Source organism: Phoxinus phoxinus, assembly GCF_949152265.1.
Source record: "Phoxinus phoxinus genome assembly, chromosome: 9".
In the NCBI taxonomy this organism is placed as follows: domain Eukaryota; kingdom Metazoa; phylum Chordata; class Actinopteri; order Cypriniformes; family Leuciscidae; genus Phoxinus; species Phoxinus phoxinus.
The window spans coordinates 9,504,447-9,530,990 of record NC_136884.1 but is presented as its reverse complement, the minus strand read 5'-3'; the positions used below and the strand labels follow the sequence as shown (position 1 = coordinate 9,530,990).

General features: G+C 37.5%; 2 protein-coding genes across 3 annotated transcripts in view; both read left to right on the top strand.

Annotated features, from left to right (window-relative positions):
• plxnb2a.1 (plexin b2a, tandem duplicate 1) overlaps positions 1–9,389 on the top strand; it is a 98,833-nt gene extending 89,444 nt beyond the window's left edge. For both annotated transcript variants that reach the window (XM_079622146.1, XM_079622147.1), the window contains 18 exons: positions 697–906; positions 1,017–1,196; positions 1,280–1,416; positions 1,929–2,029; positions 2,276–2,505; positions 2,633–2,814; positions 3,292–3,358; positions 3,435–3,581; positions 4,084–4,240; positions 4,706–4,806; positions 5,378–5,462; positions 5,745–5,896; positions 6,014–6,174; positions 7,691–7,838; positions 7,933–7,997; positions 8,074–8,149; positions 8,594–8,668; positions 8,817–9,389. In XM_079622146.1, the coding sequence (XP_079478272.1) occupies positions 697–906; positions 1,017–1,196; positions 1,280–1,416; positions 1,929–2,029; positions 2,276–2,505; positions 2,633–2,814; positions 3,292–3,358; positions 3,435–3,581; positions 4,084–4,240; positions 4,706–4,806; positions 5,378–5,462; positions 5,745–5,896; positions 6,014–6,174; positions 7,691–7,838; positions 7,933–7,997; positions 8,074–8,149; positions 8,594–8,668; positions 8,817–8,921 (2,379 nt within the window). In that variant the 3' untranslated portion in view covers positions 8,922–9,389. The remainder of the gene's footprint in view (positions 1–696; positions 907–1,016; positions 1,197–1,279; positions 1,417–1,928; positions 2,030–2,275; positions 2,506–2,632; positions 2,815–3,291; positions 3,359–3,434; positions 3,582–4,083; positions 4,241–4,705; positions 4,807–5,377; positions 5,463–5,744; positions 5,897–6,013; positions 6,175–7,690; positions 7,839–7,932; positions 7,998–8,073; positions 8,150–8,593; positions 8,669–8,816) is intronic.
• A 4,567-nt stretch (positions 9,390–13,956) lies between these two features.
• LOC307004046 (uncharacterized protein) lies at positions 13,957–20,098 on the top strand (the record flags this gene model as incomplete). Its single annotated transcript, XM_079622987.1, has 5 exons — positions 13,957–14,193; positions 15,543–15,567; positions 16,273–16,410; positions 17,757–17,793; positions 18,914–20,098. Coding segments are annotated over 4 exons (405 nt in total), but the record flags the coding sequence as incomplete, so codon positions are not given.
• Between the last annotated feature and the right edge of the window lie 6,446 nt (positions 20,099–26,544).

Here is a 26,544-nt window from a genome sequence, read left to right as displayed (position 1 = left end):
TGTTGGATGCAGCGTTGTTATTGTTAACTAAAACTATTAAAAATAGCTTTCGTTAATTGAAAAGAGTCGGAAATAAATTAAATTAAATAGAAGTATTGGATGAAAAAAACAAGAAATGTTTCCTTGGCAACTAACTGAAATAAAATTAGATTAAGTACTATAATTAAGAAATATAAAAAATTTATAAATAATATAATAGTATATAAAAGGCAAACCACAGTGACCACAGGCTCTAAAAAGGATAAAAATCACAATAAATGTTGTCTAAACAACTTAAATTTAAGTTATTGCTCATTGAAAGCATTTTTATTTTCATCTCTTTAATATTACGATAACTGAATAAGTTGCTTGTGCTTTCATTTTAAATCTTCTGGTTTCCTATTTTTGTTCTGTCAGATGTTATTGATTGGCTCTTAAGAAATGTCAGCATTTCATTATCGTGTAATTTTTTTTTTTTTGATCAAATGTCTGGCTGTCATAACCCATTGCTGAAGCTGAAGAGTTCTCTTTCCTCTCTCACTCTCCTCTCTCTGCTTCTTCCTAATATTTCCTTCCCTCTGTCTCCCTTCTCTTAATGTTAATAAGCAACATTCATCACGCAGCTGACACCATGCTGTCTCATTTAATTTTTAGTGCTCAGACATTTGTGAAATGTGTTTTATACAAGGATAAACTGACTTGTTTCCTTTCCTGCAGTTCGTTCAGGAAGTTAGCAGCAGGAACGAGTCCGTACTGGAGTTCCTCTCTCCGGTTGTGAACAAGACATATTTGAACCTTTCCTTAAGAACCATCATCCAGCTGGACAACTTGGTGGAGAACTTGACTCATTTTGTTTACCATCCAGACCCCGTGTTCATTACTTTGACCAGAAAAGCCATCACGGAAAACAGCATCATCAATGTTAATGCAAGTATTTTTTCCTAACGCTATTTTACAGAAAATATGATATAAGAGGGTTTTGTTTCAGTAACTGGTGATTGTGCTTTCAAAAAAATCATTGCTTTTCTGTGTTACAGGGTCGAGGTTTTACCAAAGCCATGACTGTCAAAGAGGCCCAGGCGTTTGTGGGCGATGAGCCGTGCGAGGTGACCATCCTAGAGGACGATAAGTTGTTCCTCGTGGCCCCCTCTAGGCCTCCTAAATCCACCTCCAAACGCCATCGCAGAGACACCAGCTCAGAGACCATGGAGCTGCTGGTTAGAGACTGTTCTCCTTAAGTTTTAATCACAGTTGTTCTGACCCATTTTACCCTGCGTTCAAAGTTTCTCGTCTTTTTCAGATCAAATTCGGAAACGGCGAGTGGAATGTCGGCTCTGTACACTTTGAGAGGAAATACGAGGTTCCTCTTTACATCATCATTCCTGCTGTCCTCATTCCCATGGTCCTCTTCATTGCAGCGTCGGTCTATTGCTACAGGTAACAAACCTCAGAGTGCACCAGGCTGTAGTAATGTGAACTTAATAACTTTGTTTTCAAAGCTGTGGTCTAGTGTGTTGCGCACACGCTCAGACATACGTTTTTTTTCTTCCTCCATATGGTCTCATTCCCTCCATTTCTCTCTATCATTTCCTTTCCTTTCTTTCTAATATAACAAATAAAGAAGTCAACAAATAACAAATTAAAATTCACTTTGATTGTTAACAGCAAATAAACAAATGATCTGGATTTCCTGTCCTCATGATTAAACAATTTAAAATTTATTTTTATTTTTTAATGACACTTGAGCATAAGTTAATTAAATTAAGTAGATAAAAAAGAAAGAATCAAACCATAAATTAAAATTCACTTTGAACAGCAAATAAACAGTATTAGAATTTCCTGCTCTTTCGCTCTCTCTCTACTATCAATAAAAAATGAAGTCATATGTCTTGAGTCATAATAAGCAATAAATAAGATTAAAAATAATGTTTGTGTTTGCATGTGTGCAGGAGGAAAAGCCAGCAGGCTGAACGAGAGTATGAGAAGATCAAAAATCAGCTGGCGAATTTAGAAGATAGTGTCCGAGATCGCTGTAAAAAAGAGTTCACTGGTAAGATCTCAAGCCATTCATTCCGGCTGACTTTTTCCTGCTTCTCAAATAGTTTATCATCTCATATTCAAATTGAATGAGTCTTTTTATCTTGGGATAAACAAACTATGAATTACATGTGGTTTTCTGACTTCGTTTGTTTGTTTGTTTGTTTGCTTGCTTGTCACTTCAGCAAATATAATTTTTTTAGCAGAACAAAGATGAGTTTTTGCCATTCTGAAAGCATCAACTCTCTGTTTCTCTTAGATCTTATGATAGAGATGGAGGACCACACAAGTGATCTGAGTGAAGCTCGAACCCCATTCCTGGACTACAAGAACTACACCAACCGCGTTTTCTTCCTGCCCTCCGAAGATGGAGCCAACGATGTCATGATCACTGGCAAGCTGGATATCTCAGAAAACCGCAGACCCACTGTAGACCAGGCGCTCAACCAGTTCTCCAATCTCCTGAACAGCAAAACCTTCCTCATCAACGTGAGACTTTGTTTCCAGACTACACCCTGGTGACATTTTGAAATGTGTTTTCTGCTCTGCTGACATGTCTGTGTACTACTGGATTTGATGTGTTAGCTGACTTATGTACTATATCTGTGTGTTGTAGTTCATTCGTACCCTGGAGGGCCAGCAGGAGTTCAATGCCAGGAAAAAGGTTTACTTTGCCTCACTGTTGACGGTGGCGCTACATGGCAAGCTGGAGTACTACACGGACGTCATGACAACCCTCTTGCTGGAGCTCATGGAGGAATATGTACACAGCAAAAACCCCAAACTCATGCTCCGCAGGTCAGAACCGACGCCAAATCAAATTCATGTGTCCATAATTATCATTATATATATTGAACGCAATAATGAATGACTTTCGACCAGTATATCATAGACTTGGCCTTTTTAATTTGTACGCATAAACAACCTTAGTAGGGAGTCCCTGATTTAATTTGATTCCAATTCACAAGCTCGTCATTCAGTTTGATTCCTGTTTTGATTCAATTTGATTCAGATTTCTTTAGGTATATTTTTGTTCTGTTCATTTTGCTTATATATTCTTCCATGTGATGCTGTAAATTATACAGGGCAGTGTTTTACACTGGCAACGTGTCTTTTTGAACCATTCATTGAATGAAACGGGTCATTTGTTTGTGAATCGTTCTACACAGCTTGTGTTCTATTGTTTAATGCATACACCGAAAAGAGATGCTGAGAAAAGCACGGTGGAAATTGACTGTACTGGCATGATATCGTCGGCCTGTGTTTCCTGTTTAGATCTGAGACTGTTGTGGAGAGGATGTTGTGTAACTGGATGTCCATATGTCTCTATCAGTTCCTGAAGGTGAACAATTTAGCTACAAATAGAAATTGCAGCAATTGTTTTCTGGTTATGGAGGCTGACTAATGTGTTCTTGCAGGACTCAGCCGGTGAGCCGCTCTATAAGCTCTTTAAGGCCATTAAACACCAGGTGGAAAAAGGTCCAGTTGATGCCAAGATGAAGAAAGCCAAGTACACTCTAAACGACACGGGACTTCTGGGGGATGATGTTGAGTACAGTATTTTGGTGAGTACATTTCCAGTAGGACAGTATAATTTCTGATGATGGAATTACCTGGAAAATATAATTTAGCAACCACACTTGTTTCTGGAGTGTGCGGCATGTCCGTTTAGTCCTAATATGTCCACAAAGGTGGTTTCCTAGCAGAAACGGTCAGTAAGGGTCCCGGAAAGCTTGTTAATACAGAATGGTAAGAGAGAGGAAAGCAGAGACAGTGTTTGTGTGTCCATCATTGTTCTCCTAACACCATTTCATTGGCCAGCAGTGAGTCTGTAATCTCATTCTCAACCGTGAAACTGCTCCTCAGGGACTGAACAGCCATTACCAGCTGGAGGAAACTGTTTTGGCGGAGAACGATTCATGGAAAACAAGCAAAAACGATACTTTTATTTTGTTAGCGGATTACAACCAAGATTTTAGCCTAAGGAATTGACTAGTGATTCTTATGTTTGTTTATTTGATGACTTTTGTACACTTGATGATACTAAAGCCTATTTGAACTTTTTAGACCCTGCAGGTGCTGGTTCACGGTGAGGGTCCTGACGTTACCCCTGTCAAAGTCCTGAACTGTGACAGCATCTCCCAGGTGAAGGAGAAGATCATCGAGCAGGTGTACAGGAATCTGCCCTACTCCCAGAGACCCACGGTGGAAAGCGTCGCACTCGGTTAGACCTTGCATACATTTGAATTTCCTTACCACCCAGCACTTATGATTCATTACAGCAGAGACATTTCCAAAAGCCTCTAAACTTTATGAAAGTAACACGCATAAATAGCTCTCTTTATTAACAACGTGCTGCATTTAAAGGAATCGGAGGAAGACACGCTTAATCCCGGCTCTGAACAGATAGCGGTTTGATTAATGGTGGGATCTTGTGCATGTCGGTCTGCACTCCTGCAGTTCTTAATGAGTTGTTCTTCCAAATGTGCTGAATTGTTAAAGCCGATGTCTCGCATCATCCATCAGACAGATGAATCTGGTTAAAATGCAGTAGTGTAGGGAAAAACCAGCCAGGGATTTTCTTCTTCTCAGGTTGTCAAGTGTAATTTGTGGCAAGTTTTTTTTTTTTTTTTTTTCTTTCTTCTCCTCATACCGTGTTGTAATACATTACTTCCTCTTCCTGCCACAGAGTGGCGCCCTGGCTCTACAGGGCAGATCCTGTCTGATCTGGACTTGACATCACAGAAAGAGGGAAAGTGGAAACGAATCAACACACTGGCCCATTACAATGTGAGTATTTGCACAAGTGCTTCCTGTCAGACGCTGAAAAGTACGGCTCTCTTATGTTTCTTACTGATTAATGTTGTCTTGAAGTGTCACTGTGCTATAATTGTCAGTCTATTAAAATGATTTGATTTATGATTAACAGTTTTTTTGTAGTTAAGGCATTTTTTTAACGTTATTATTTATTGTTTTATTTTATTTTATTGCAGGCCTTTTAATTAATTGTTTTATTTTGTATTATATATTGATATTCTGCATTATTTTATTAAACAATATGCAATACCACTATATATTTACAATATTATTATTTTCCACACACAAATATTCATACTTATTATTTTGCTATTATTATTATATAAAAAAACATTTAAATAATAAATTATCTCTGCTTGTCAATCTTTTTGTGATGTCTTATTGATTAAAGGCATAAAAAATGAACTACATATTTAAGTAATCAGATGTAAAAATAGGTTAATTTTGAAATTTGCTTATTTTCTTGTTAAAATTCAAACTAATACCATTTTGTGTCTGAATTGATGGTTGTATATTGTATTCTGTGTGTGTGTGTTTGTGTTAGGTGAGGGATTGTGCCACCCTTGTCTTGTCCAGAGTTCTGCACACCCAGCAGTCTTTCGACCAGAATCAAGACAACCACGAAGAAAGTTAGTGACTTTGAAGTGTATTGAAGTCTTAAACTACTACCTCCAATTGTGTTTTAATGACACCAGTGCATTGCTTCTTATTGATCCCCTTAATAGTCCAAAACATATTGACAGTCCTTATTGATGGAAAAAGAATGAATGAAAGAAATCTGCTGGTGCACTAAATGAACAGTAAAGTAGAACTGAATCCAAGCTAATGGACTAAATAAGTGTTTAAAATAACTGTTCTCCACACAGGAAGAGCAATCAGTCCTTCAATTGTGCTTGTTTTATGTTGAACAGGAAATGCTTTGCTGGAGGACGATAAAGTATTTCACCTGGTGAGACCGGCGGATGAGCTTGACGAAGTGAAATCAAAGAGAGGGAGTATGAAAGACAAGGCCACGACGAAAGCCATCACTGAGATTTACCTGACCAGACTGCTCTCTATGAAGGTGGATTAGACTCAATATTTGCTTGTACATTTGAACATTTCATTCACATTTAGACTTGAATTGAATTGGAAACGACTGAGGTGAATTGGAAAGCAATGTACTGTGTTTTTGTTACAGGGCACACTGCAGCAGTTTGTGGATGATTTCTTCCGCAGTGTGTTGTGTCCCGGGACTGTGGTTCCACCTGCAGTCAAGTATTTCTTTGACTTCTTGGATGAACAAGCTCTAAAACATGACAACGTTGATGAGGAGACCATCCACATTTGGAAGACCAACAGGTATGAAACACTGTTCAAACTGTGTGACGCTCAACAGTTCTGAACATTCCCTTAAAGGGATCATTCACTAAAAATGAAAAAATTATGTCATCATTTACTCACCCCAAACTGTTAATAAGAGTTTCATTGACTTTCATTGTAAACAATGAGATTTTTTTTCAAAATGTAGGGCCTATGTATTTTTAAATAATTAATGGTAAATATATATATATATATATATATATATATATATTATATTACATTACATTACATTCTATTATTTAAAATATATATGTATTCATATACAGTATAAATAATGTATTTTATATTAACAAAATAAATTCCCTGCATTATATTTTTATATAATATATTATATTATATTATAATGTGTTTTTTATAATAACAATTGATATTAAATTCAGTGAACATTATGCTGGCTGTGAGGTCTTGCGATTTAAAAATAACTTTCACATTTAATTAAAAGCACACTGTCTAACACTTGTGGTGAATTACAATACACATCCATTTATAGCTAGGCACTTGTTCACATACAACTAACCACGAAATTCCAGATCTCACAATAACTAGAAAAAAACATCCTAAGAGATTTGAAAACACTGGAGGGAAATGATCCAAACCCTTTTTAACTTGGCAGATTAAATGATCTCTAAATTCACAGTGTGTCTTGTTGGATGAGCAGAGATTGACAGGTTAGGTCTGCATCAGCGCGCTTGAAGTACTCTTTTCTCTGTTGCTCCCCCTCTCTCATCCACTGCCATCAGCAGCTCATTAAATTAGCCTACTCATTATTGTTTTGCAGAAGAACAGTGACTGCTGGGTAAGTCACGGACAAGGTTTTTGATTTATTTTCAAGGGTTCGTTCTAAGTCAAGGCCAACGGGACTCTGCTATTGACCCAGTATGGATTGCCCAGTGCCGCTGGGACGTTGTTCTAATAAAATCTCATTCCAAAAACTTTTTTTTCTAACAAATGATGGTCTTTAACGGAATGAGGAGGTGCTGATACAGGCACTAGATCAAGGGATTAAAAACAGCTCTGGAGGAATGAAGATAAAGCTATTACAATCCTTTCAACAAAAAAACAATGCCTTAGTTCAAATAAAATGGCATTTCTATTCAGTAGAGGGTTTGTTGTGGTTGTCTTCGTTGAGCTAGATTGATTGGTACTCCGAGCTTAATTTGACAGGTAGACTTTAGATGAAAGAAAAAAACCTTCCTCGTAAAACCTTGAAAAAACCTTGGTTTGTTTTCTTGCTTTTTAAGTGCGAAAACAATGCACTTAAAAAAAAAAATATTAGTGGTAGGCCCTCCTTCAAATGGTTTATTTTTTACTTAATTATATTTTTATTTTTATTTTGTTGTTTTTATTACTGTCTACAAAGTGCATTTTGATTTGTGGAATCACACATAAATGTAACTTTTTTTTTTTTTTTTTTTTTTTTTGTCCTTGCAAGACATTCAATAAGAAGTTATCTTCAAAAATTGATGTATATGGCTGTGTGTGTGTATTTCTGCAGTTTGCCTCTACGGTTCTGGGTGAACATTCTGAAAAACCCTCACTTCATGTTTGACGTTCATGTGACGGAAGTTGTAGACGCCTCTCTGTCTGTCATCGCCCAGACCTTCATGGATGCCTGCACCAAGACTGAGCACAAACTAACCCGGGTGAGCAGCAACGATCGAAGATGTACTTTATCAATCCTATTATTTCATCTCGGCTTTCTTTCTCATGGTCCCTTTCTTGATCTCTCTTTCACAGGAGTCCCCCAGCAACAAACTGCTTTATGCAAAGGAAATCTCCACTTACAAGAAGATGGTTGATGAGTAGGTTTCTATTCTGTTCAACAGTTTGTTCATATGTAATCACAGAAAAAGTAACCATGTTCTCTTTGCTCTTCAGTTATTACAAAGGCATCCGGCAGATGGTTCCAGTCAGTGACCAAGATATGAACACGCACCTTGCGGAGATTTCACGTGTACGTTTATTTAATTATTTTATTATTCTATACATTTTATATATTTTGTCATTTTTATTTTGTTTTGTCATATTTTGTTTTATTTTATTTTGTTTTATTTTTATTATTTTCTATTTTGTCATTTTTATTTTATGTCATTTCTATTTTTTGTTATCTTGTCATTTCTCTTTTTTTTTGTATTTTAGATTTGGTATTTTTATTTTTTGTAAGTTATTTTTACAGTTTTGTTATTTTGTCATTTTCTATTTTAATTAGTTTTGTTTTATTTTTATTATTTTCAAAAAATATATATATATATATTTTGTCATTTTGTTTTCTATTTATTTTTTATTTTGACATCTTTATTCAATATTTTATTTCAGTTATTTTGTGTATTTTTTTACATTTAATTTAATTTGATCAAATGCATATTATTGTAAATAACTGATTTGACTCTTTCTCCAGTCTCACACAGATAAGTTAAACACCCAGGTTGCATTGCACCAACTTTACCAGTTTGCCAGCAAGTACTACGACGGGGTAGGTGTTATCACACATCAGAGTATGTGAGCGAGGCGACGGTCATTTCCATACCGACTCGCTTACTCAGCTACATATATTTCTTGCTAGAGATCAATGAGTAAAACCACACAAATATCTGATTATTTCTTGCCTTGTCCACCCGTAGATCATCTCGTCGCTGGAGGAGGACCCTGCCGCCCAGAGCAAACAGCTGACCGTCAGACTGCAGCAGATCGCAGCTGCGTTGGAAAATAAAGTGACCGACCTTTAGTGTCGGGAGCCCGGACTTGAGATGGGAGACGGAAGTGCCACTAAATCCAAGATGCAGCTCAATTGAATGGGCTCCAATATAAGAACATCCCTTCTGGAGGACTCTGGTTGATGGAGCCACTGCTCCGGCGAGTGAAAGATCAAGCGAGGTGGAACACAGACTATTTGCGGACCCTTCCTTTCCTCATGGCTTTCAGCTTTGCTCTTGATTAAGTGGGACCAAAATAAACTCTGAGCTGAACCTCACAAATGTCGCTGAAATTGAAAACTCACTATGGTACAGTACTTCTCAGATCAGCACCTGCACAATGAAAGCCCAGCAATTTTGTTTTTTTTTCTCTCTGCTATGCCAATAATCAGATGTTCAGTATATTCTTCCTGTGTAGATGAAATAAAATAGTATTATATGTAAATATATTTTTACACTTAAGGCAGCAAGAGAGAGGCTTTAGACAAAACAAATTGATAATTATTTCTGTGGAAGAGCACCGTTTTGTTTTCCTGTGTATTTTAAGTGCCACTTTCATTCCTGTGCAGTGATTATGTCACATCCTGTGGGTTGTTCAACGCCATTGGCTCACGGTTCTGTTTGTGGTAGCACTATCGATTTGTATTGGTGTCCGTGATGCTGATGTCCGAGCCAGTGCTTCTTTTGTCCCTCCCAAGATTTTGTTTTTATTGTATTTTACCGGTGATTGCGTACAATAATGTCATTGAGTGCATTTGATCCGCGACATGCAGACACTCAGAACAAAGGCCAAGGAAGCTTTAATCTCCTGTTCCTTTGGTGTCTGGTCCAGCAGTTGCATTTTTATGTTTTGTACCATCTTTGCTTTTATATATGTGCACTTCGACACGGCTTGCCTTATTTTATGACACAATTATGATTTTTGTATTTTAAATCAACAATATAAGACCGATTCAATCAAGGAAGTTTACAGTGCTGGTTGTCTTGCTTAAAAAGAAGTGTAACACACGAATGGTAGAGAATTTTCTTTGAATGTGATAACGAAATGCGAACGAACGTGACTTTCTCAGCGTTTGCCTTAACAGCAATAGTTTGGACCGAGCAACTCATATGCCAATTAAATCATGATGTCATTGAATGAATTGAATTCAGTTTATTGGTACTGTTACATACTTTTAAAATATGTATACATTTATTTTATTTAGAGCTTACCAAAAAAAATTTGCAGCTATCCGCGACCATCTAATGCATCTGTTGTTTTATATGTATCAAATTATTTAGTTTAAAGTGTGATTTAATTGATAAAAGAAAAAGATATATATATAAAATGGTAAGGCAGCTGATGGTAATCTTAATCTGTCGTCAAAGTGATTTTTTTTTTTTTTTCGTGGTAATTTGTGAATGGTACGATTTTCCTACCTGTATGTTCTGACTCAATTGTGCCAAACACTGCACACTCTTGATGACAAAAGAATAATGTGGAATATTGTTTAGTCATGAACTTTACTAGTGGGAGTGACTCGTGTTGCCTTTTGGTAAGCGGTGACAGTCACTCTGCAGCCAATCAGAGGCTGGCACCGCCCATTCTGAGCATGATGGACACAACGGGAAATGCCTTTGAACTGTAAATATAGCCAGACTGCCAAGATTTCATATTCTTTTCACCTTTTTCTCGCTCCTCCTGTCAGTTCTCCTGTGTTGTCTAGCTACCGTGTCAATGGCTTATTGTAAAGCTTCTTGTTTGCCTTTCTTTACCAGGTAGTGCCTTACAAATACGAGTAATAATGATCAGTTGTGTGGTGATTGTGTCTGCATTAAAAAATTGCAATAGGGACCTTAGTTATGTTTCTCTGTTTTTGTACAATAACTGTTCGCTTCCTCTTTGGCCTGTTAAATGATGTTATACAATAATTTTTTCGAATATATCCCTGGTCTGACATCTCAACGCCCTAGAACCAAACCAATAGATACTTGCAAGCATCCTGATGAGGATCCTGCAACTCTAGATACATCTTTATAGATGACGCCAGAGATGAGGTAAGAACCAGGTGATAGTTTTTCTTAATTAGTTTTAATGATCAGTCAAATGTATTGTTATGGTTGGTAAAAACCATTAATACTAACTAGTAATGAGTAGTCCTCATTAAATCAGCAGTTTGTTTAGTGGTCCACGCACTAATAAATGTTTGCTTTCAAGCAATATAGACAGCTGATGGGTCCTTTACAACAATCAAGACCAAATTTAGAGGCGTTAAGATCAATGAGTCAAGTCCAAAAGTGCATTTTAAACAGTGTTCTGTCTAGAGACCAATACTAAAGGGAAAGGTAGCGCTGGTGTATGTAGATTAGAAAGCCACTGCAGATGGGAGTGACTGTAAATGGTTTGTACTGTATTATGTCAAGCCATTACTGTCAGTGTTAATGTGTTGGATGTGCTTTCCAGGAAATGAATGCACGCCCGTCTGAAATAAATTACAGCATGAATATTTATTTAATTTCACACCGGTGTTGTTATTTGGAAGTAAAACTGGTTGAAATGTTTTTGTTAATTCAAATAAAGCTGAAAGCAAAGTAATCAAAATTTTGATTACGAAATCAAAACGCACATAGGCCTATTACAATTACTGAAATAAAGCTCATTATAAACTATTTAGAAATATACATTTGATTACGTATGTCAAAAGTGCATAAACTACAAAAATGTCAAAAACACAAGAGATTATTAACATTGCAATGAAAAGTTGAGAACTATAATAATATAGAAATTATACTCAAATAAAACTTTTTGCAGGAACACAAGTGCTGACTGCACTGCTAATCTTCAGTACAACAGCACTCTTGCTTTTGCTTGTGATTTTTTTCTTCTTCTACCAACAAAAATAGGGTTTAATTTTTTATTTAATGTTTTTTACTTGTCTAAAAGTCAGGCTGGAGCAGAAGTATGTGAGTGGAGCGGAAAAGGGGAACAGTTTTAAAAGTTTGTTTGTGCACTGGATCTACATGGGAAAACAGATAGTAAAAAAGAAGAAGAGGTAAATATCGGATTGCAACCCCCCCCCCCCCCTCTCTCTCTCTCTCTCTCTCTCTCTCTCCACACCGTTAACTTCATTGGTTTATTTAAGTAGACATTAATTGTTGTTTTCTCTGAATGGTCCTGCCTGAAGGCCTGAGAGCTTTCAGAGTAAACTAGGACACGGATCACTTCTGGTCCCAGGCGTGAGTGAAACACGAACATGTGTCAGTAACTCCAACATACAGACGAGGCTGTGACGCCATTTACGGGAGGACAACAAGCTAAAGTACATTGAATTAGATGTTGTGTGCGCTGAAGTTGTTTGTTCTCTTTCATCTCCGGCTATTTCCAGACTCTTTCCTCCTCAGGTTCTGACCTTTTTTCTTCTTCATTTCGTTGGATTTATTTAGAATTTTGGTGTTCTGATACAGGATTAGAGGGCCAATACCACATTTGTTTACTTAAATTAGCTAGAAACACCTAACAATGTTAATATACTGCCCTCTGCTGCCTAAATTATTCCCTACTACACCCATTTGGACTAAAAAAAAGGAGAGACAAATCTTAATTATGTCCCTGTGATCTCAATGTCATTAACTCCTACTCCTGTGAGGAGAGAGTGCAAAAAACTGCCTTCCTTTCTGTGACTAAGAATAACGCCGACTAGTCGAAGGTCTAAATGGAGTTGCTAACTGGCCTGATGACTCTAAACCATTAAGCATTCTCAGGAAGTTTTAATGTAAGTGGAAGGCACATGGTGAAAGGAAATAACAGTTGTGAAAAGGCCAAGTGTATGACTCATTACCGGCTGAATACAGAGAGAGAAAATAACTAAAGCTATAAGCCAGAATTCATCAGGATGAAGACAACTTTACAGATCTAATATTTAGCATATTTAATGAATAATTCATGCGCTTCCCAAGTTTAAAAGCTTACCGTTTCTGCTTTTAAACACTCCAGTGCACTCGCCACCTAGATTATAAGTGCATATACTGTATGTAGCCTACCTGTTTTTTCTTGAGGTCTTCAGGATGGATTTAATCAGTTGTGTTAGAAAGTTAGAAAACCGATAATGTGCAGTGCACTGTGATGTAGTCTTTAATCTTTTCTGATGCTCTAGAAGATTCAGAACTTTTTATCACCTGAGTGTCTTGTTTCTTCTCTTTGTTCTGTGTTGTACACGAATCAGAGAGCCATTTCAACCCAAAGCAGAATGTATAATTAGTCTATGTCCTCACTTGCCTGCTAAAAGGACAGGGAACATGGATACAGAGACATTTACGGTCTGTGGTTGTGGCTTATGCTGCTCCTAATAAGATACAATTCATATGTCATTCTGTCATTTTCTCAGGCAGGATACTTCTGTAGTGACGTCACCTTTGGTGTGTGTGTGTGTGTGTGTGTGTGTGTGTGTGTGAGTGAGATTTTACTTTGGACATCCAGCCCCCCAACAAAAAAAAGAGAGTAAAATTTCAGTTTACATTTTGCACAGTATGTTGGTTTTAGCATTTTATTTGTGGAATTTGAAACTATGCCGATTATTGGTATTATATATTAATGTATTTTTATGTTAATATATTTAATAAAATTTGGGCACATTTTTTTTTTAATTGTCTTAAAATAATTTAAAATAAACTATTAAATGCTATTATTGAATGTTATGTATTATAAATTAACTTTTTTTTTAAATATGTTTTTCAGACAATGTTACCCCTGTAAAAGTTTGCTATGGCCTCCTTGGCCCCTGTATTAGAGTCACTGTTCTAAAGAAACTGTGAATTTGCACACATCGCATTTTTTATTTTTTATAATTAGCTTTGCCTTTCCAACAGTGTTATCAACCCTCTTCCCAACACATGCACACAATCTCTGTTACCTGGGCAACCCTGCCAGGGTGGAGGAATACCTCTCACCACCCTCCTCCCCTCTCTCTCTCTCTCTCTCTCTCTCTCTCTCTCTCTCTCTCTCTCTCTCTCTCTCTCTCTCTCTCTCTCTCTCTCTCTCTCTCTCTCTCTCTCTCTCTCTCTCTCTCTCTCTCATTCCCTCTCTCCCCCTGTACAAGCGTCCTGCCTCTCTCTGAGAGACTCAAGGGAAGTACATCAGCTCAGACACATTCAGACTGCACTTCCCTCATCATCATCCCTCCATTCATCCCTCTCCTGTCTCTTTCTCTTTTTCCCTTCTCATTCCCCTCTGGACTGTCCATCTCTTCTCTTTCCATCCCTTAGATTCACTTTGGTCAATTTTAAAGCATGGGCTGTGGGAATTCCACCGCTGGCAGCACAGCTGCAGGTAAGTGTTGCTTTTCTGACCTTATTTCTGTGTGTGCGATACGAGTCTGTGTGTTGGTGTGTGTGTGTGTGTGTGAGAGAGAGAGCTCTGTAAACAAACCCATGTCTGCTCATGTGAGTTTAGCCTTCTAGTCGTATCTCTCTCCCTTCACAAACCATTGGCTGCTGGCCAGACACACACTGTTGTGAATGGGAGATTTGAGAGTCTGTCAGGACTGAAACATTCACCAAGAGTCACTCAACCCAGTCCTTGCAGATTTAAATAGATCTAATCGTTACACAACTAGTATGATATATTAGAAGTAAAGCTTTTCTTGATTGTGGTCGAGTCATGCCTTTAGGTCCATTGAGACTAAATGAAATGCATGAATAGTGTTTGTTTACACTGCTGGAAAGGGATGTGAACCTCTTAGAGGATCTTATGAGACTGACATATCTCTCAGCTGGACGTGGACAAAGTGTGTGTGTGCGTGTGTGTGTCGGTGAACGTTCTGTCCTCAGTCAATTTTCAAAAATCAAGAGAGTTAGACCGCAATCTGAACACGCTTCAGTGTGAGTCATCTCACTTGAGCAAGCAAATAAACAGGAGCCTTGGCAGGAATAGGCATGAATCGATATCGACTGCTCTGTGAGGGTTGTAGTGGACTCGTCAAAAAATGAGTCAAATTATAATTTTAAGCATTACAGTGGGATGAAAATATATAATTTGCATTGAAAAATTGAAAAATGCATTGTTGAATCAGGTTTGTGTCTGCAGGAATTTGTGGGGATACAGGTAATCTTAACAGAGTAATTAAGACACTGTCTATTATATATGTGGAGTTTCAGATAATAAGTTTTTCCCCCCTGCTTATGTAAGCTAGATAATAGGTGCAGAACTACGTCAGTTAACTTAAAGAACTACACACACACACACACACACACACACACACACACACACACACACACACACACACAGTGTTAGCTTGATGACTCATATAGTTTGATTGACCAGACACTGGACAGAGCTCTCATTATACCAGCAAATGTCAAATCTGCCCGACAACCCCTTCCTTATATATTTGTGTCATAAATATATTAGGAAGGTGTTGTCGGGCAGATTTTCGTAATAGTAACATAATAACTTTATAATAATATGAATTACTTCACAAATAATTATTATTTTAAAGCACTTTTTTTTTTAAACCAGGTCTGTACCTGTGGGAATGTGTATTTTATGGAGGTTATAAGCGGATGAGGCAGATTTAAGAGAGCAATACAAATGTTCCTTTAAAATGATTCAGTGTGTATATAATGATCAAAAGAAAACATGTGGCATGATTTAATCTGTATGTTTGTTTATTTCCACAGGCCCATCTGAGTCAGCCAAAGATGTGTGAGTATTCAGTACAACAAAAATATATATACTTTGGCAACTCATAATTTTCATTAAACACACACACACACACACACACACACACACACACACACACACACACACACACACACACACACACACACACACACACACACACACACACACACACACACACACACACACACACACACACACACACACACACACACACAGACAGACACACACACAAAGCTTTTTGCACTGTTTGGTTTGTTTTTTTTCAGTTGTCACAGTAACTGAATTATCTTTGTTATTGTGGTGAATAATATGGTTACCTGGTAGATTTTTAAAATTTTCTTCTGCAATTTGTTTCGCATAACTTTTCAAAAGACTTTAACTTCAGAGAGAGTGAATAGGATAAACAGGAGTGGAAGTAAGCCTCGCTGTGTCCTTCGGTTTCTGGAACTGCTTGTCAATCCATTTCCCTTCAGAGGGGAAATAAACCAGCGGGGCTTAAACACTGCCTGTCATTTTCCAAACAGTTTCTGGACTTATTCTCCCACATGCGAACAGCAAGCACCAGCACTCCGCAGGAGAGAGTCTCACCGCCACACACATTCCCCACAATAACACACCAGAGGTTGTGTTCAGGGTTTCTAATCAAGGATCTCTATAGGATAGTCTCACCAAACTCATCATTTGATGCATGACCCCTCAAGACTTTGATCATCTCTCATCTCTTAGTTCTGTTCTGGGCCCACAGGCAGCAAGACGATTCGTCTGTCGACGAGGAGAAGAGGATGAACTATGGTGGAGTGTATGTGGGCTTACCTGCAGACCTCAGCAACGTGGCCATCGGCCAGGCACCGTCCACACACAAAGGTGAGATAATGACACAGCTTTACATGCACTTGCCCTTTGTATTTGCTTATCATTAGTGGTAGTGGTAGTGCTAGTGCTAGTAATAGTAGATTAAAACAGTAGATGTATAAACCAGTGATCAGACAATAAATCAGTCTTGTTTTCTGATGATCAATGGGATAGATAGAGGCAATGAAGTATATCAATAAAACCAATCACAATCCACTATGCATGTTCTGTAATGTCATTGCGGTGTGGAAATAGTTAGAGCAATATCGTGAGACAGTCTTTTATCATTTCAGTGTTAATTTGATTCCATCTAAAAACAAAGTCCTTGTAAAAGGTGCATGTGAACTTAGAAAGTGGGATAAGAAAAGACTTATGTACCATTTTTTTCTCTCCGTACCTTGTTAATCCACTGAGGTATATATAAATTTAAAAGAGAAAGAAGGAGATGTAAGTGTGAATGCAGTGGGAATGAAGTTCCACTCTCTGCCTTCTATTCCAGAAACTCATTACTTACTTTATGGAAACCAATTTCCTCAATTCTCTCTGGTCTCATGTTGAGAATTAATAAAAAAAAGGGGTGGACAAAAAAAATCTTAAATTAAAGTAATCAATTATTGTGTGTGTGTGTGTGTGTGTGTGTGTGTGTGTGTGTGTGTGTGAGTGTGAGTGTGTGTGTGTGTGTGTGTGTGTGTGTGTGTGTGTGTGTGTGTGTGTGTGTGTGTGCGTGTGTGCGTGTGTGTGCGTGTGTGCGTGTGTGTGTGTGTGTGTGTGTGTGTGTGTGTGTGTGTGTGTGTGTGTGTGTGTGTTCTGGGAGAGTTGTTCTTGAAGCCTCTGGGATGTGTTAATTGGAGAAACATCTTTCCTCAGGGGAAGCGGAAACTGCTGAGTGCCAAAGAGTGTGTTAGTAAAGCTAAAGGTTTGTGTGTGAGGGGATGCACCTCAGTGGTTAAAAAAAATATATTTATATATATATTAAAAACAAAAATTATATATATATATATATATATTTTTTTTTTTTTGGTTATTTGAAATAAAGCTAGAATAAAATAGAATATAAAAATAAGTTGAAAAACTTAAATGAAAATGTTGTCTTGTCAACTAACTTAAGCTGAAGTAGGCCTACTAAAAATACTCAATTCTAAAACTGAAATAAATAACAATATAGAAATATAAAAAAAGGACAAAATCACAGAATTACACAAATTAAAATTAAAAATTAAAATATAAAGGCCAATTCAAAATAATATTAAATATGATATAATAGTATTTAAATAATACTAAAATAGCACTGATGCACATGTGTGAGAGAATGTTATTGTGCTTAACTATATCAACTAACGCATATTTTCCATCAACAGAATAACGATATTTAGAGCTGAACGCACGGATATAAAGGTAAGCCCATCTTTGCTTTTTTCTACAAACTTCAAAGTATGCCACTTGTAACATTAAACCATTATTGATCAAATGGCGAACATAAATCGAAACGAGTTGCCTCAGCCTACAGCTTTCTTTGCGACCTTACCGTATTTGGAATTGGAACTCCATGAATAATTTATTTCAATGGAGTTTGATGTTAGCATGTTGCTAAGCTAACAGCGCAAAACTCTTAATGGGCACAAGTATTGAGTATACAACAGCTCAGTTTGAATTATACTGCACTACTTTAACAGTTTTTTTTGTATTGAATAAAATATAAGTATTTTTAGACTTTGGCTGCATTCGAAATCACATAATTTCTTGAGAAGATACTTATTTTGAATAAGTAATTACTCTACGACTGCTAAAATAGTACGTTCTATAGTATTAATGCTTGTTCTATGAATGTAATCCGGACGTACTACATTTGCCATGCTGTCATTATCATGTGACCTACCAGCTTCAGTTACTTCACCTCACCTCCATTCATAAATCCTCTCCCGTGGCCTCATGGGATAGTAAAGTGTCCATCATATACAGTACACACTTCAGGATCTGTCCGGAAGAAGTGGGTCATCGGGGTACTTTTCGCCTACACTTTTACTGTGTGTACTGTGAATTCGGGCATACTCGAAAATACCCTCTTTTCGCCTACTATATAGTAGGGAAGTATGCGATTTCTGATGCGGCCTTTGTTTTCCTACTTCGACCGACGTCAACCATCTTGTATTTGTCACAATGCATTCTGGGTTGTCTTACTCCAAGGAGGGTTCACACAGTGATGCATTAAATTAGAAGAACGATTGGGTTCTCCATAGAACATTTGAGTGAACAGTTCTCTCTCTCTCTATATATATATATATATATATTTATGTGAAGTGTGATTATTTCAGTTTTTTATCCCCAATGTTCACTGCAAAGGTTCCATAGGTGTTAAAAAAAGTTCATCATGGAACCATCAATGCGAATAAAGAATCTTTATTTTTTTAAGAGCGTGTTTTGTAGTCCACTCACTATGTTTTAAAGCAAAGGTTTCTTAGAAAGATGAGTTATGTATTTGCATGTACAATGACTGCTCTCTTTCTTTAACTCTTAGGGCTGTCCGGAGGGATTCTTGGCTGAAAAGTGCTGCGTAATAATCCCAACAGGACGCAATCTTCATCATTGTTGATTGGCTCGTCGGGACGCAACGGAATCCTCTGAGGGCCAATCATCTAATTGAACGCTCTGGAAACTGAACTAGAAGTAGTTCTGCTGACAAGGTCAGAGGTCAGAGACAAATCTGAGTGTGCTCAGCGAATGTAAGGGCAGCTGCTTGTGTTGTTTCTCAGGACAACGACACAAATGACAATCGCAAAGCAATGGAGATTCTGTAAATGTGTCCCTGAGCTCAAACCTTTTCCCTCACAATGTTGCTCTGTCACATTTACTAAGGGGGTTTCACAAGGGTCAAGTGGTTTCCAATGGGGAAAGGAGGCACTTTTTATGCCCTTTCAACAAGATCCACATCCTCTCGGACACGCTTCTCTAGTCATAACAGGAAATCTTCAAAGAATTGATTTAGTGAGTACCATGTTTGCAAGACGAGGTACAGTACATTTGAAGGAGCTTGTTTCTGTGCTGATGTTCTGTGAGGTGAATTGCTTCTTCAAGCCCTTTACTGTCGTCCAGAGGTGAAATCAAGGGTTATGTGTTTGTGATTGGTTTTACGGTCCCTCCATTCCGGTAACCCAATTAGAGTGACCCAGCGAAAGCCTCTGAAGAACAAGTTTCAAAACAAGTTTATCTGTGCTAGCAGCGCCTGACCTGAGAGAACTCTGAGGACCGTGAAAGTAGGCCAGCGCTCGCACTTTGCAGCGTCAGGTCAGCTGGAACACACACTCCTGTGACACAGGGGAAATGAGCTGAGAAGTGACAGACAGAGTGGAAGAAAGCGAGAGAGCAGACCGTCTCGCAGCGGGTGCTGAATGAATGGCCGGTTCTTGAGGGATGGAAGGATGTCAGACGACAATGTGACACGGGTTCTAGCTGAACTTTCATGAACTCACATTTTCTTACACCTAATGCCGGGTACTCTGCACGATTTTAAAAGTCGTTGGATCGCTGTTAATCGCACACGACTTTTCAATTGGAAGACTCGCAGACAACTCTGTCTGTTCTACAAACTACGTTTTACAACCAAACAAGCAAGAATTCATACAGGAAATAATCACTCGTGCTTGAGGCAGGATTTATTTATTTTTATATTCATTTATTCGTTAAAATTATGTCTGTGTGTTGATTTTTTTTAAAAAGAAGTCACGTATGCTCACCAAAGCTGCATTTATTTAATCAAAAATACAGTAAAAACTGTAATATTGTGAAAAATGTACAAATATTTTTTTTCTATTGTAAAATGTAATTTATTCCTGTGATGGCAAAGCTGAATTTTCAGCATCATTACTCCAGTCTTCAGTGTCACATGATCCTTCAGAAATCATCCTAATATGCTGATTTGGTGATCAAGAAACTATTTTTTTATTTTTTAATGTTGAAAACCGTAATGCTGCTTGACATTTTTCATGGTCTTTCATTCATTTATTTAAAATACAAATCTTTCGTAACATTATAAAAACTCACAACTGAGTTTTGGTTACTAATTTTGGCTAATTTAATCAATTCCTTGCTGAATAATTTCTTTAAAACCCCAAACTTTTGAACAACTATATGTATAGTAATATATAGAGAATATAAAGAGAATTGTAAATTGTAAGAGAATGGATTTGTGTCCTATTTTTAGGGCTTGACAAAAACTATTATTTTTTTAAATCCAAAGTACATTTGCACCCTTTCTCTCTCACACACTTTTAAACCGCGTGAAAGCTCTTTCACAGATGCATCATGAGAGATTCTAAAAATGAGTGTTTTTCTCAGGTGCAGCTCTCACCAGCAACTTCACAAGTAAAGCAGCAGTTTCCTGAAAATCCTGGAAAAAATGTACTCTGAATCCTTTTTCTGCTGATGGATTGCCACCTAGAGTGAACGTCCAAAAGCAAAATGCCAAGTGATCGTTCCGGTGATTTATTTTTTCTTTCAGTTATTTCGATTTGAATAGATTTTATTTGAACAGACAGATTTCAGATACCACTTTTCCCAGAAAGCTGTATCAGTGGCTCTGTTAAAACGTGTTTTACTTGTGTAAAACAGTGTGGTGTGTGAGTTTTGAGCAGGATTGGCTCCTTGTCTGAAAACTGATGGATAGGAGGACTGTTTGGAAAACCAGTTTGAAACTGTAAATTAATTTTTACATTTTTTATAGCTGCGTGTGGCACAGAAATGGCACACTTCACCTTTAAAAAACAAAAACACGAACTCAAATTGCATTTCTTTAACTGCTTTAACCAACTCATAAGGGTATACCATGATGTTTAAAACTTATTTTGAAAGTAGTTAACCTTTCCTTACAAAATAATACTTTAGAAGAAAAGGATGAATGTGAAGAAACTGATTACAAATGGCATTTCAAATCTCAATTATGTACTCAGGAACTCGAAAATATGTGTTTTTTTTTAATTCAGAGTAGTTATTTAGAGCAGCATAAATTTGAATATTATACGTAATACTGTTATTTTAAAAGCTCTTTCATTTTTAACATGGTGTTAATAAAAGTGAAATGAATGCATATATGAGTGAAATCATTTCTTTCATGTTAAACATTGATATATCTGTCTCAATCTGTCACACATGTGATGGAGTGTAGATTTGGGTGCAGTATGACTCTCACACATGTACTTGTTCTGTAATGATTGTAAGCTCATAATGGACTATTTCATTCTGCTAGAATGGCACAATGAGCTCTCTTTCTCTCTCTTTCTCAATGTGCTTTATAATCTAACATTAGAAAATGGATTGTGAGCAAGCAGTTTCCGGTGCTGAATTTCATTACTGCTGCCAATGTATTTTTGTCCATTTTATATCAGTCCCTTAATGTTGGATTAAAGAGACACTTGCTAATAATACTAGATAATACTTACTAAATGTTCATATTAATCTACTGTCTGAACACATAATTCAATGCAGATAGATAGATAGATTCTGGGAAAAAAAATCTATCTACAGTATCTATATGCACAAGCATTCAATGATTTTTTTGTTAGGTTGATTTGATACTTATAATGAATATACTTTGTGAGCAGAAATATAATTTAACTCAGGTAATTATTTAAGTAAAGCAGGGGCATGATAATTTTGAGGGACGGCTGGCTGCTTATCTCCTGTGCAGAGCAATTTGGACCTATTTTTTTATTATATTTTTCAAATGTATCTCATTCAACAGAAACTGGTGAGTTTATGGAAGACCTCTACAGTCATTCCAGTGGCTAAAAACAATCACTAAATGATTTTAGGCCAGTTGCTCTGACTTCCTTAATGACGAGTTTTAAAAGATTGCTGAAAAAAAGAGCTTCTTATAATATTCCCTTGACCCTCTTCAGTTTGCTTATAGGGCCAGGCGTGGAGTAGAGGATGCCACTCTGTTGAATTTGGTTCTTAAGCATTTAGAAGGAAGTTAGAATCAGGCTAGAATTTTATTTGTTGGTTTCTCATCTGCTTTTCATATGATACAACCTCACATTTTAGTAGGGAAGCTTTTGAGTTTTGGTTTTGATTGTATGATAGTTGGATCCTTGACTTTAACTGATCGAATCCAAAGAGTATGGGTGTTTGTCAGAGACATTGTCTTCACCCACAGGGTCCCCTCAGGGTTGTGTCCTTTCTTCACTCTGGAACATTTTATACACTGAAAAATAGATTTAGGCTATTGTAAATTTTGAAGACGATTGAGCTATTGTCAGCCTCCTCCGTGCTGAAGAAATTGACCATGGCTTTTTGTATGCTGCGGTCTTGCTGTAAAACTAACCCAAGCAAGCAAGCAAAGTAAATACAGTATCTATCTATCTAGACACTATAGATACAGATTGATAAACTCTCAGTCATATTCACATAATTGTTAGAACAATTATTTGCAGAAGGCAAAGTTTAGAGGGTATATATTGTTTGCATTGTATGTGACTCCATAGATTTTTCAACGGATTCTCTTTGTCATTGTCACTGGTTATCACTGGTTTGATGTGATGCGGGGGTCTGTGCTCTGCGGGGTCTCTGGTGCTCCCGATGATTCACTGAAGCCCAGACCTCAACCAGCCTGACGGGGAATAAACCGCAGCCACAGGCACCGTAACCTTTCCCCACGGCTGTGTTTGGCACTTTAAAGGTAATTTCCCATACATTATCTCTGACATTTTATCTCACATCCCTCTAGGTTTAGACAACCCCCCAACAGTGTGACTGACAGAAATAAAAATATCTCACACAGTCTTACAAGATCAAGAAATGTACTGCATTTCAGCTACGCTTTAGTTATTTGTTTGTATAGTTTTAATACGTTAAATTATATCCAGTCTATATTCCTAAATACATTTGATGTAATTACACCATTCTACCATTAGGTGGTGCCATATCGCCATTTAAAATCTCCATTGACCTTGATTAATATAATCATGGGCTGCTGTGTGCATCTGTAAACCTGTCAGGAATAATCCTTCAATGATGGACAGTTGCCTTTTCAACGTTTAAACAGTTCCTTGGTTTTTGAAGGACATATTGTCAGCTTCAGACTCCAATGAGCTAAGTGCTTGGTGAGGAATTGGAAACGTGGAATATTATATATCAGATTTGGGCAATAATTGGCCATTCTCCGTGTCCTAAGTAGGCCTGGAGCGGTAGTTCCCCCCCCTCTAACCCACTTAGAAGTGCACCAGCGGCCCATGGGACAGTGAGAGCAATGCAGGCCTCAAAATAGACACTGAGAGTTACATTTGGTTTTCAGGTTATGTTCTCCCTGAGTGAAATACGCTGCCGCAGACATGGATGGAGATGGTGAGGTTGAGCAGGGCCGTTGTGTTTACCCAGTTAAAGTGACACCTTGTTTTTCATGTTTAAAAGGCATTTACTGCACTTTTTGTGCATTTTTATGTATAGTACCAGGTTGATTGGGACACTTTTTTCCAGTCATCTTCTCAATTGAAGATGAGATTACCATGTAATGCATAGGCTAAATAATACTAAGTAAATTTAATACGATTATTTATAGTATTTTGCCATCTTAACTACCCACAATTATAGTCTGCTATTCATTATGGGCTATTACGATGTTCGGAGCTCAAAAAGGCCACTCTCACTAACCGTTAGCTGCCTATCTGGATTGACTAGCCTCAAACTCTCATAGTGCACATTTATTTTCCGAAAGCCTTATTTTCTCCTGAGGAAGCATGAGAGTCAAGTGATCCTTGACCTGCTTAATGAAGAAGAGAAATTGAGAGAGGAAGAGAGAAAGGATGATAAAGTTCCTCCTAAATAAAGTTGTTGCTGTGTCTGTAGGTTGGATATGCAGGGGTTAATGAGACTGTGTGTGATGGATGCTGCCAAAAGCATGTTTATCATGTTTGAATATTTCATTTGGGTCTGGATGGCTATAGTGTTGGTTTTTCCATGTGAGACCATCCACTGTTGTATTTGACAAGAGAAATCCCCAGAAAAAAATTCTGAAAATCCCTTTAATCAGGGAAATGATAGATGAATAACACTGATGTAGAAGCACCTAACCCTGGTTGTAAGCCTAAACTTAACAAACTGTAAACTTGTCCCTCAAAACTGATTTATTGTAATGTTGTTCCAGGATCGACAAAGATGTTGATCCAGGGAACATGTTGTACTTGGTTAAATCACGTTCACCGAGCCAGTCAGGGACACCGGCACGTGAATATTTGAGCTTAAGTTGTAAAAACAATGTAGTAGAGCCTGAATCGCTATAACAAAAAAAAAAAATAACAAAAAAAAAAAAACACAGGCTCTATGCATTCATTGCTAATCATAGACAGACAGGGAGCAGGCTATGGAAAATGAGAGCAGGTCGGATATATCTGATTCTGTGCTGTTGTGTTGTCTGGGTCCCCACAAACTCATAACTCTGGAATCTGGTCTGTTTCCTGTGCCTAATGAGGCCGCTGTAAATCTCCCATGGGCCTCTATGATTGTGTACAAAATGAGGATCGGGCAGAAGATATAAACCTGCTGCAACAGGCACTAATGCAGAACTAATGGGTTCAGGTGCTATAAATACCATTAAATGCTCTGCTAATAATGTCCTTATTCTAAACCTGATGTTCATGCCAGTGACCATTTATGTAAAAAAAAGGGTCAATGTGAAATAAGAAGTGATTTCATTGACAGCAGGCTATTGGATAATGTTAACCAGTAGCCCAAGGGTCGGCAACCTTACGGCACGTGGAGGAATAATCACATGGTTTTAACACAGGTTAAAACCGCACACTTAATAAAACAGGCGGTGTGATTATGAGGAAGGATTACCCCAAAATGTACGTCGGTATGCAAGTTTGAGGGACTTTATTTGAAATTAAGTGCATACACTTCTTTAGCGATTGTCACGTGTCAGTGATTATCCCTCTGTGTGCCGATGGTGGCATGCGTGTTGTTTTAGTAAACCTGCATTAACGTCTTGCTCCATTCTGATATTGAACAGCCACCTTTTACGATTCATTACATTTCCTAAAATTCCTCTGGTTTATTTGGAAATATCTCGGATTACAGAGGCGAAATTGTTGTTATGGGTATTAGTTGACTTATGAATCTGCTTTAAGTTTTAGGTTAATGTTATTTGCAATGACAGTATAAAGTGGAGGCGAATAGCTAATTCTTTAGCTATTTATTTTTTTTGAGCTAAAGAATTTGATTTGAAACATATTATTGAAACATACTCTTCACAAACATATTTAGATATTTCTTCACCTAGAAAACAGCAGCCTGAGGGTGCTGCCAACACGACTGCAGAGTGAGTTGGCTTGCCTATAAGGGACTTTGGTATGTGAGATAATCTGGTTTCCAGTTAAACAAATTAGGGAAAATGCAAACACTAAATAAATGATGATAGAGTTTGGATCCAGAATTTAACAGAAGGGCAAATGTGTGCATGGTCTCTCTGTGTGTGTTAAAACGAGAACAAAAACCTGCCAATGGGGTCAGAAAATTCAACGCAATTAAAAGTCAATACAAGGTTATTTTTTCTCGTTGTAATAAACTCACTTTATCTTTCATCAATATTTCAGAAAACATTTTTTAATAATAGCAAGTCATTTTGCTTCTCAAGTAAATGTACCTTGCTTTAAAAAGGTTTAGATATCTGTACTGGAAAACAAGTTTTTTTTAAAGTTGATTTTTTTTAACTACTTTTTGCAGTGTGGTTTGTCCCCATTAAGATAACCAAGTAAGCTTGTGTGCGTGTATATGAAAGAGTCAGACTGTGTGTGAGCAGTTTTCAACACCAGGCTAGTGTGAGGTGTCGAGGGCTTTCCCACGTGTGTCACAGGTCAATGGAGATTACAGCAGAAGATCTGGCCTCCCACATTCAGAGAGATTGTGAGTGTGTATGTGTGTGTAGGGGTTGGGTATGCAGTGATGAGTGAATTTCCTATTAGTGATGCTTCTAAAAGTGTGTGTGCTGTGTGAGTATGTTGGAGGTTATGCATACATATAGGGGTCATGACTTGTTGGAACCTGCTATAATTTTTCTTCCTAGTCTCCCCTTTACTGCAAGAAACAACCGAACTCAGTAATTCGGTCAGAAACGGTTTCATGTGAATATCAGGGCAAGGGTTGCAGGGTCACAGAGGT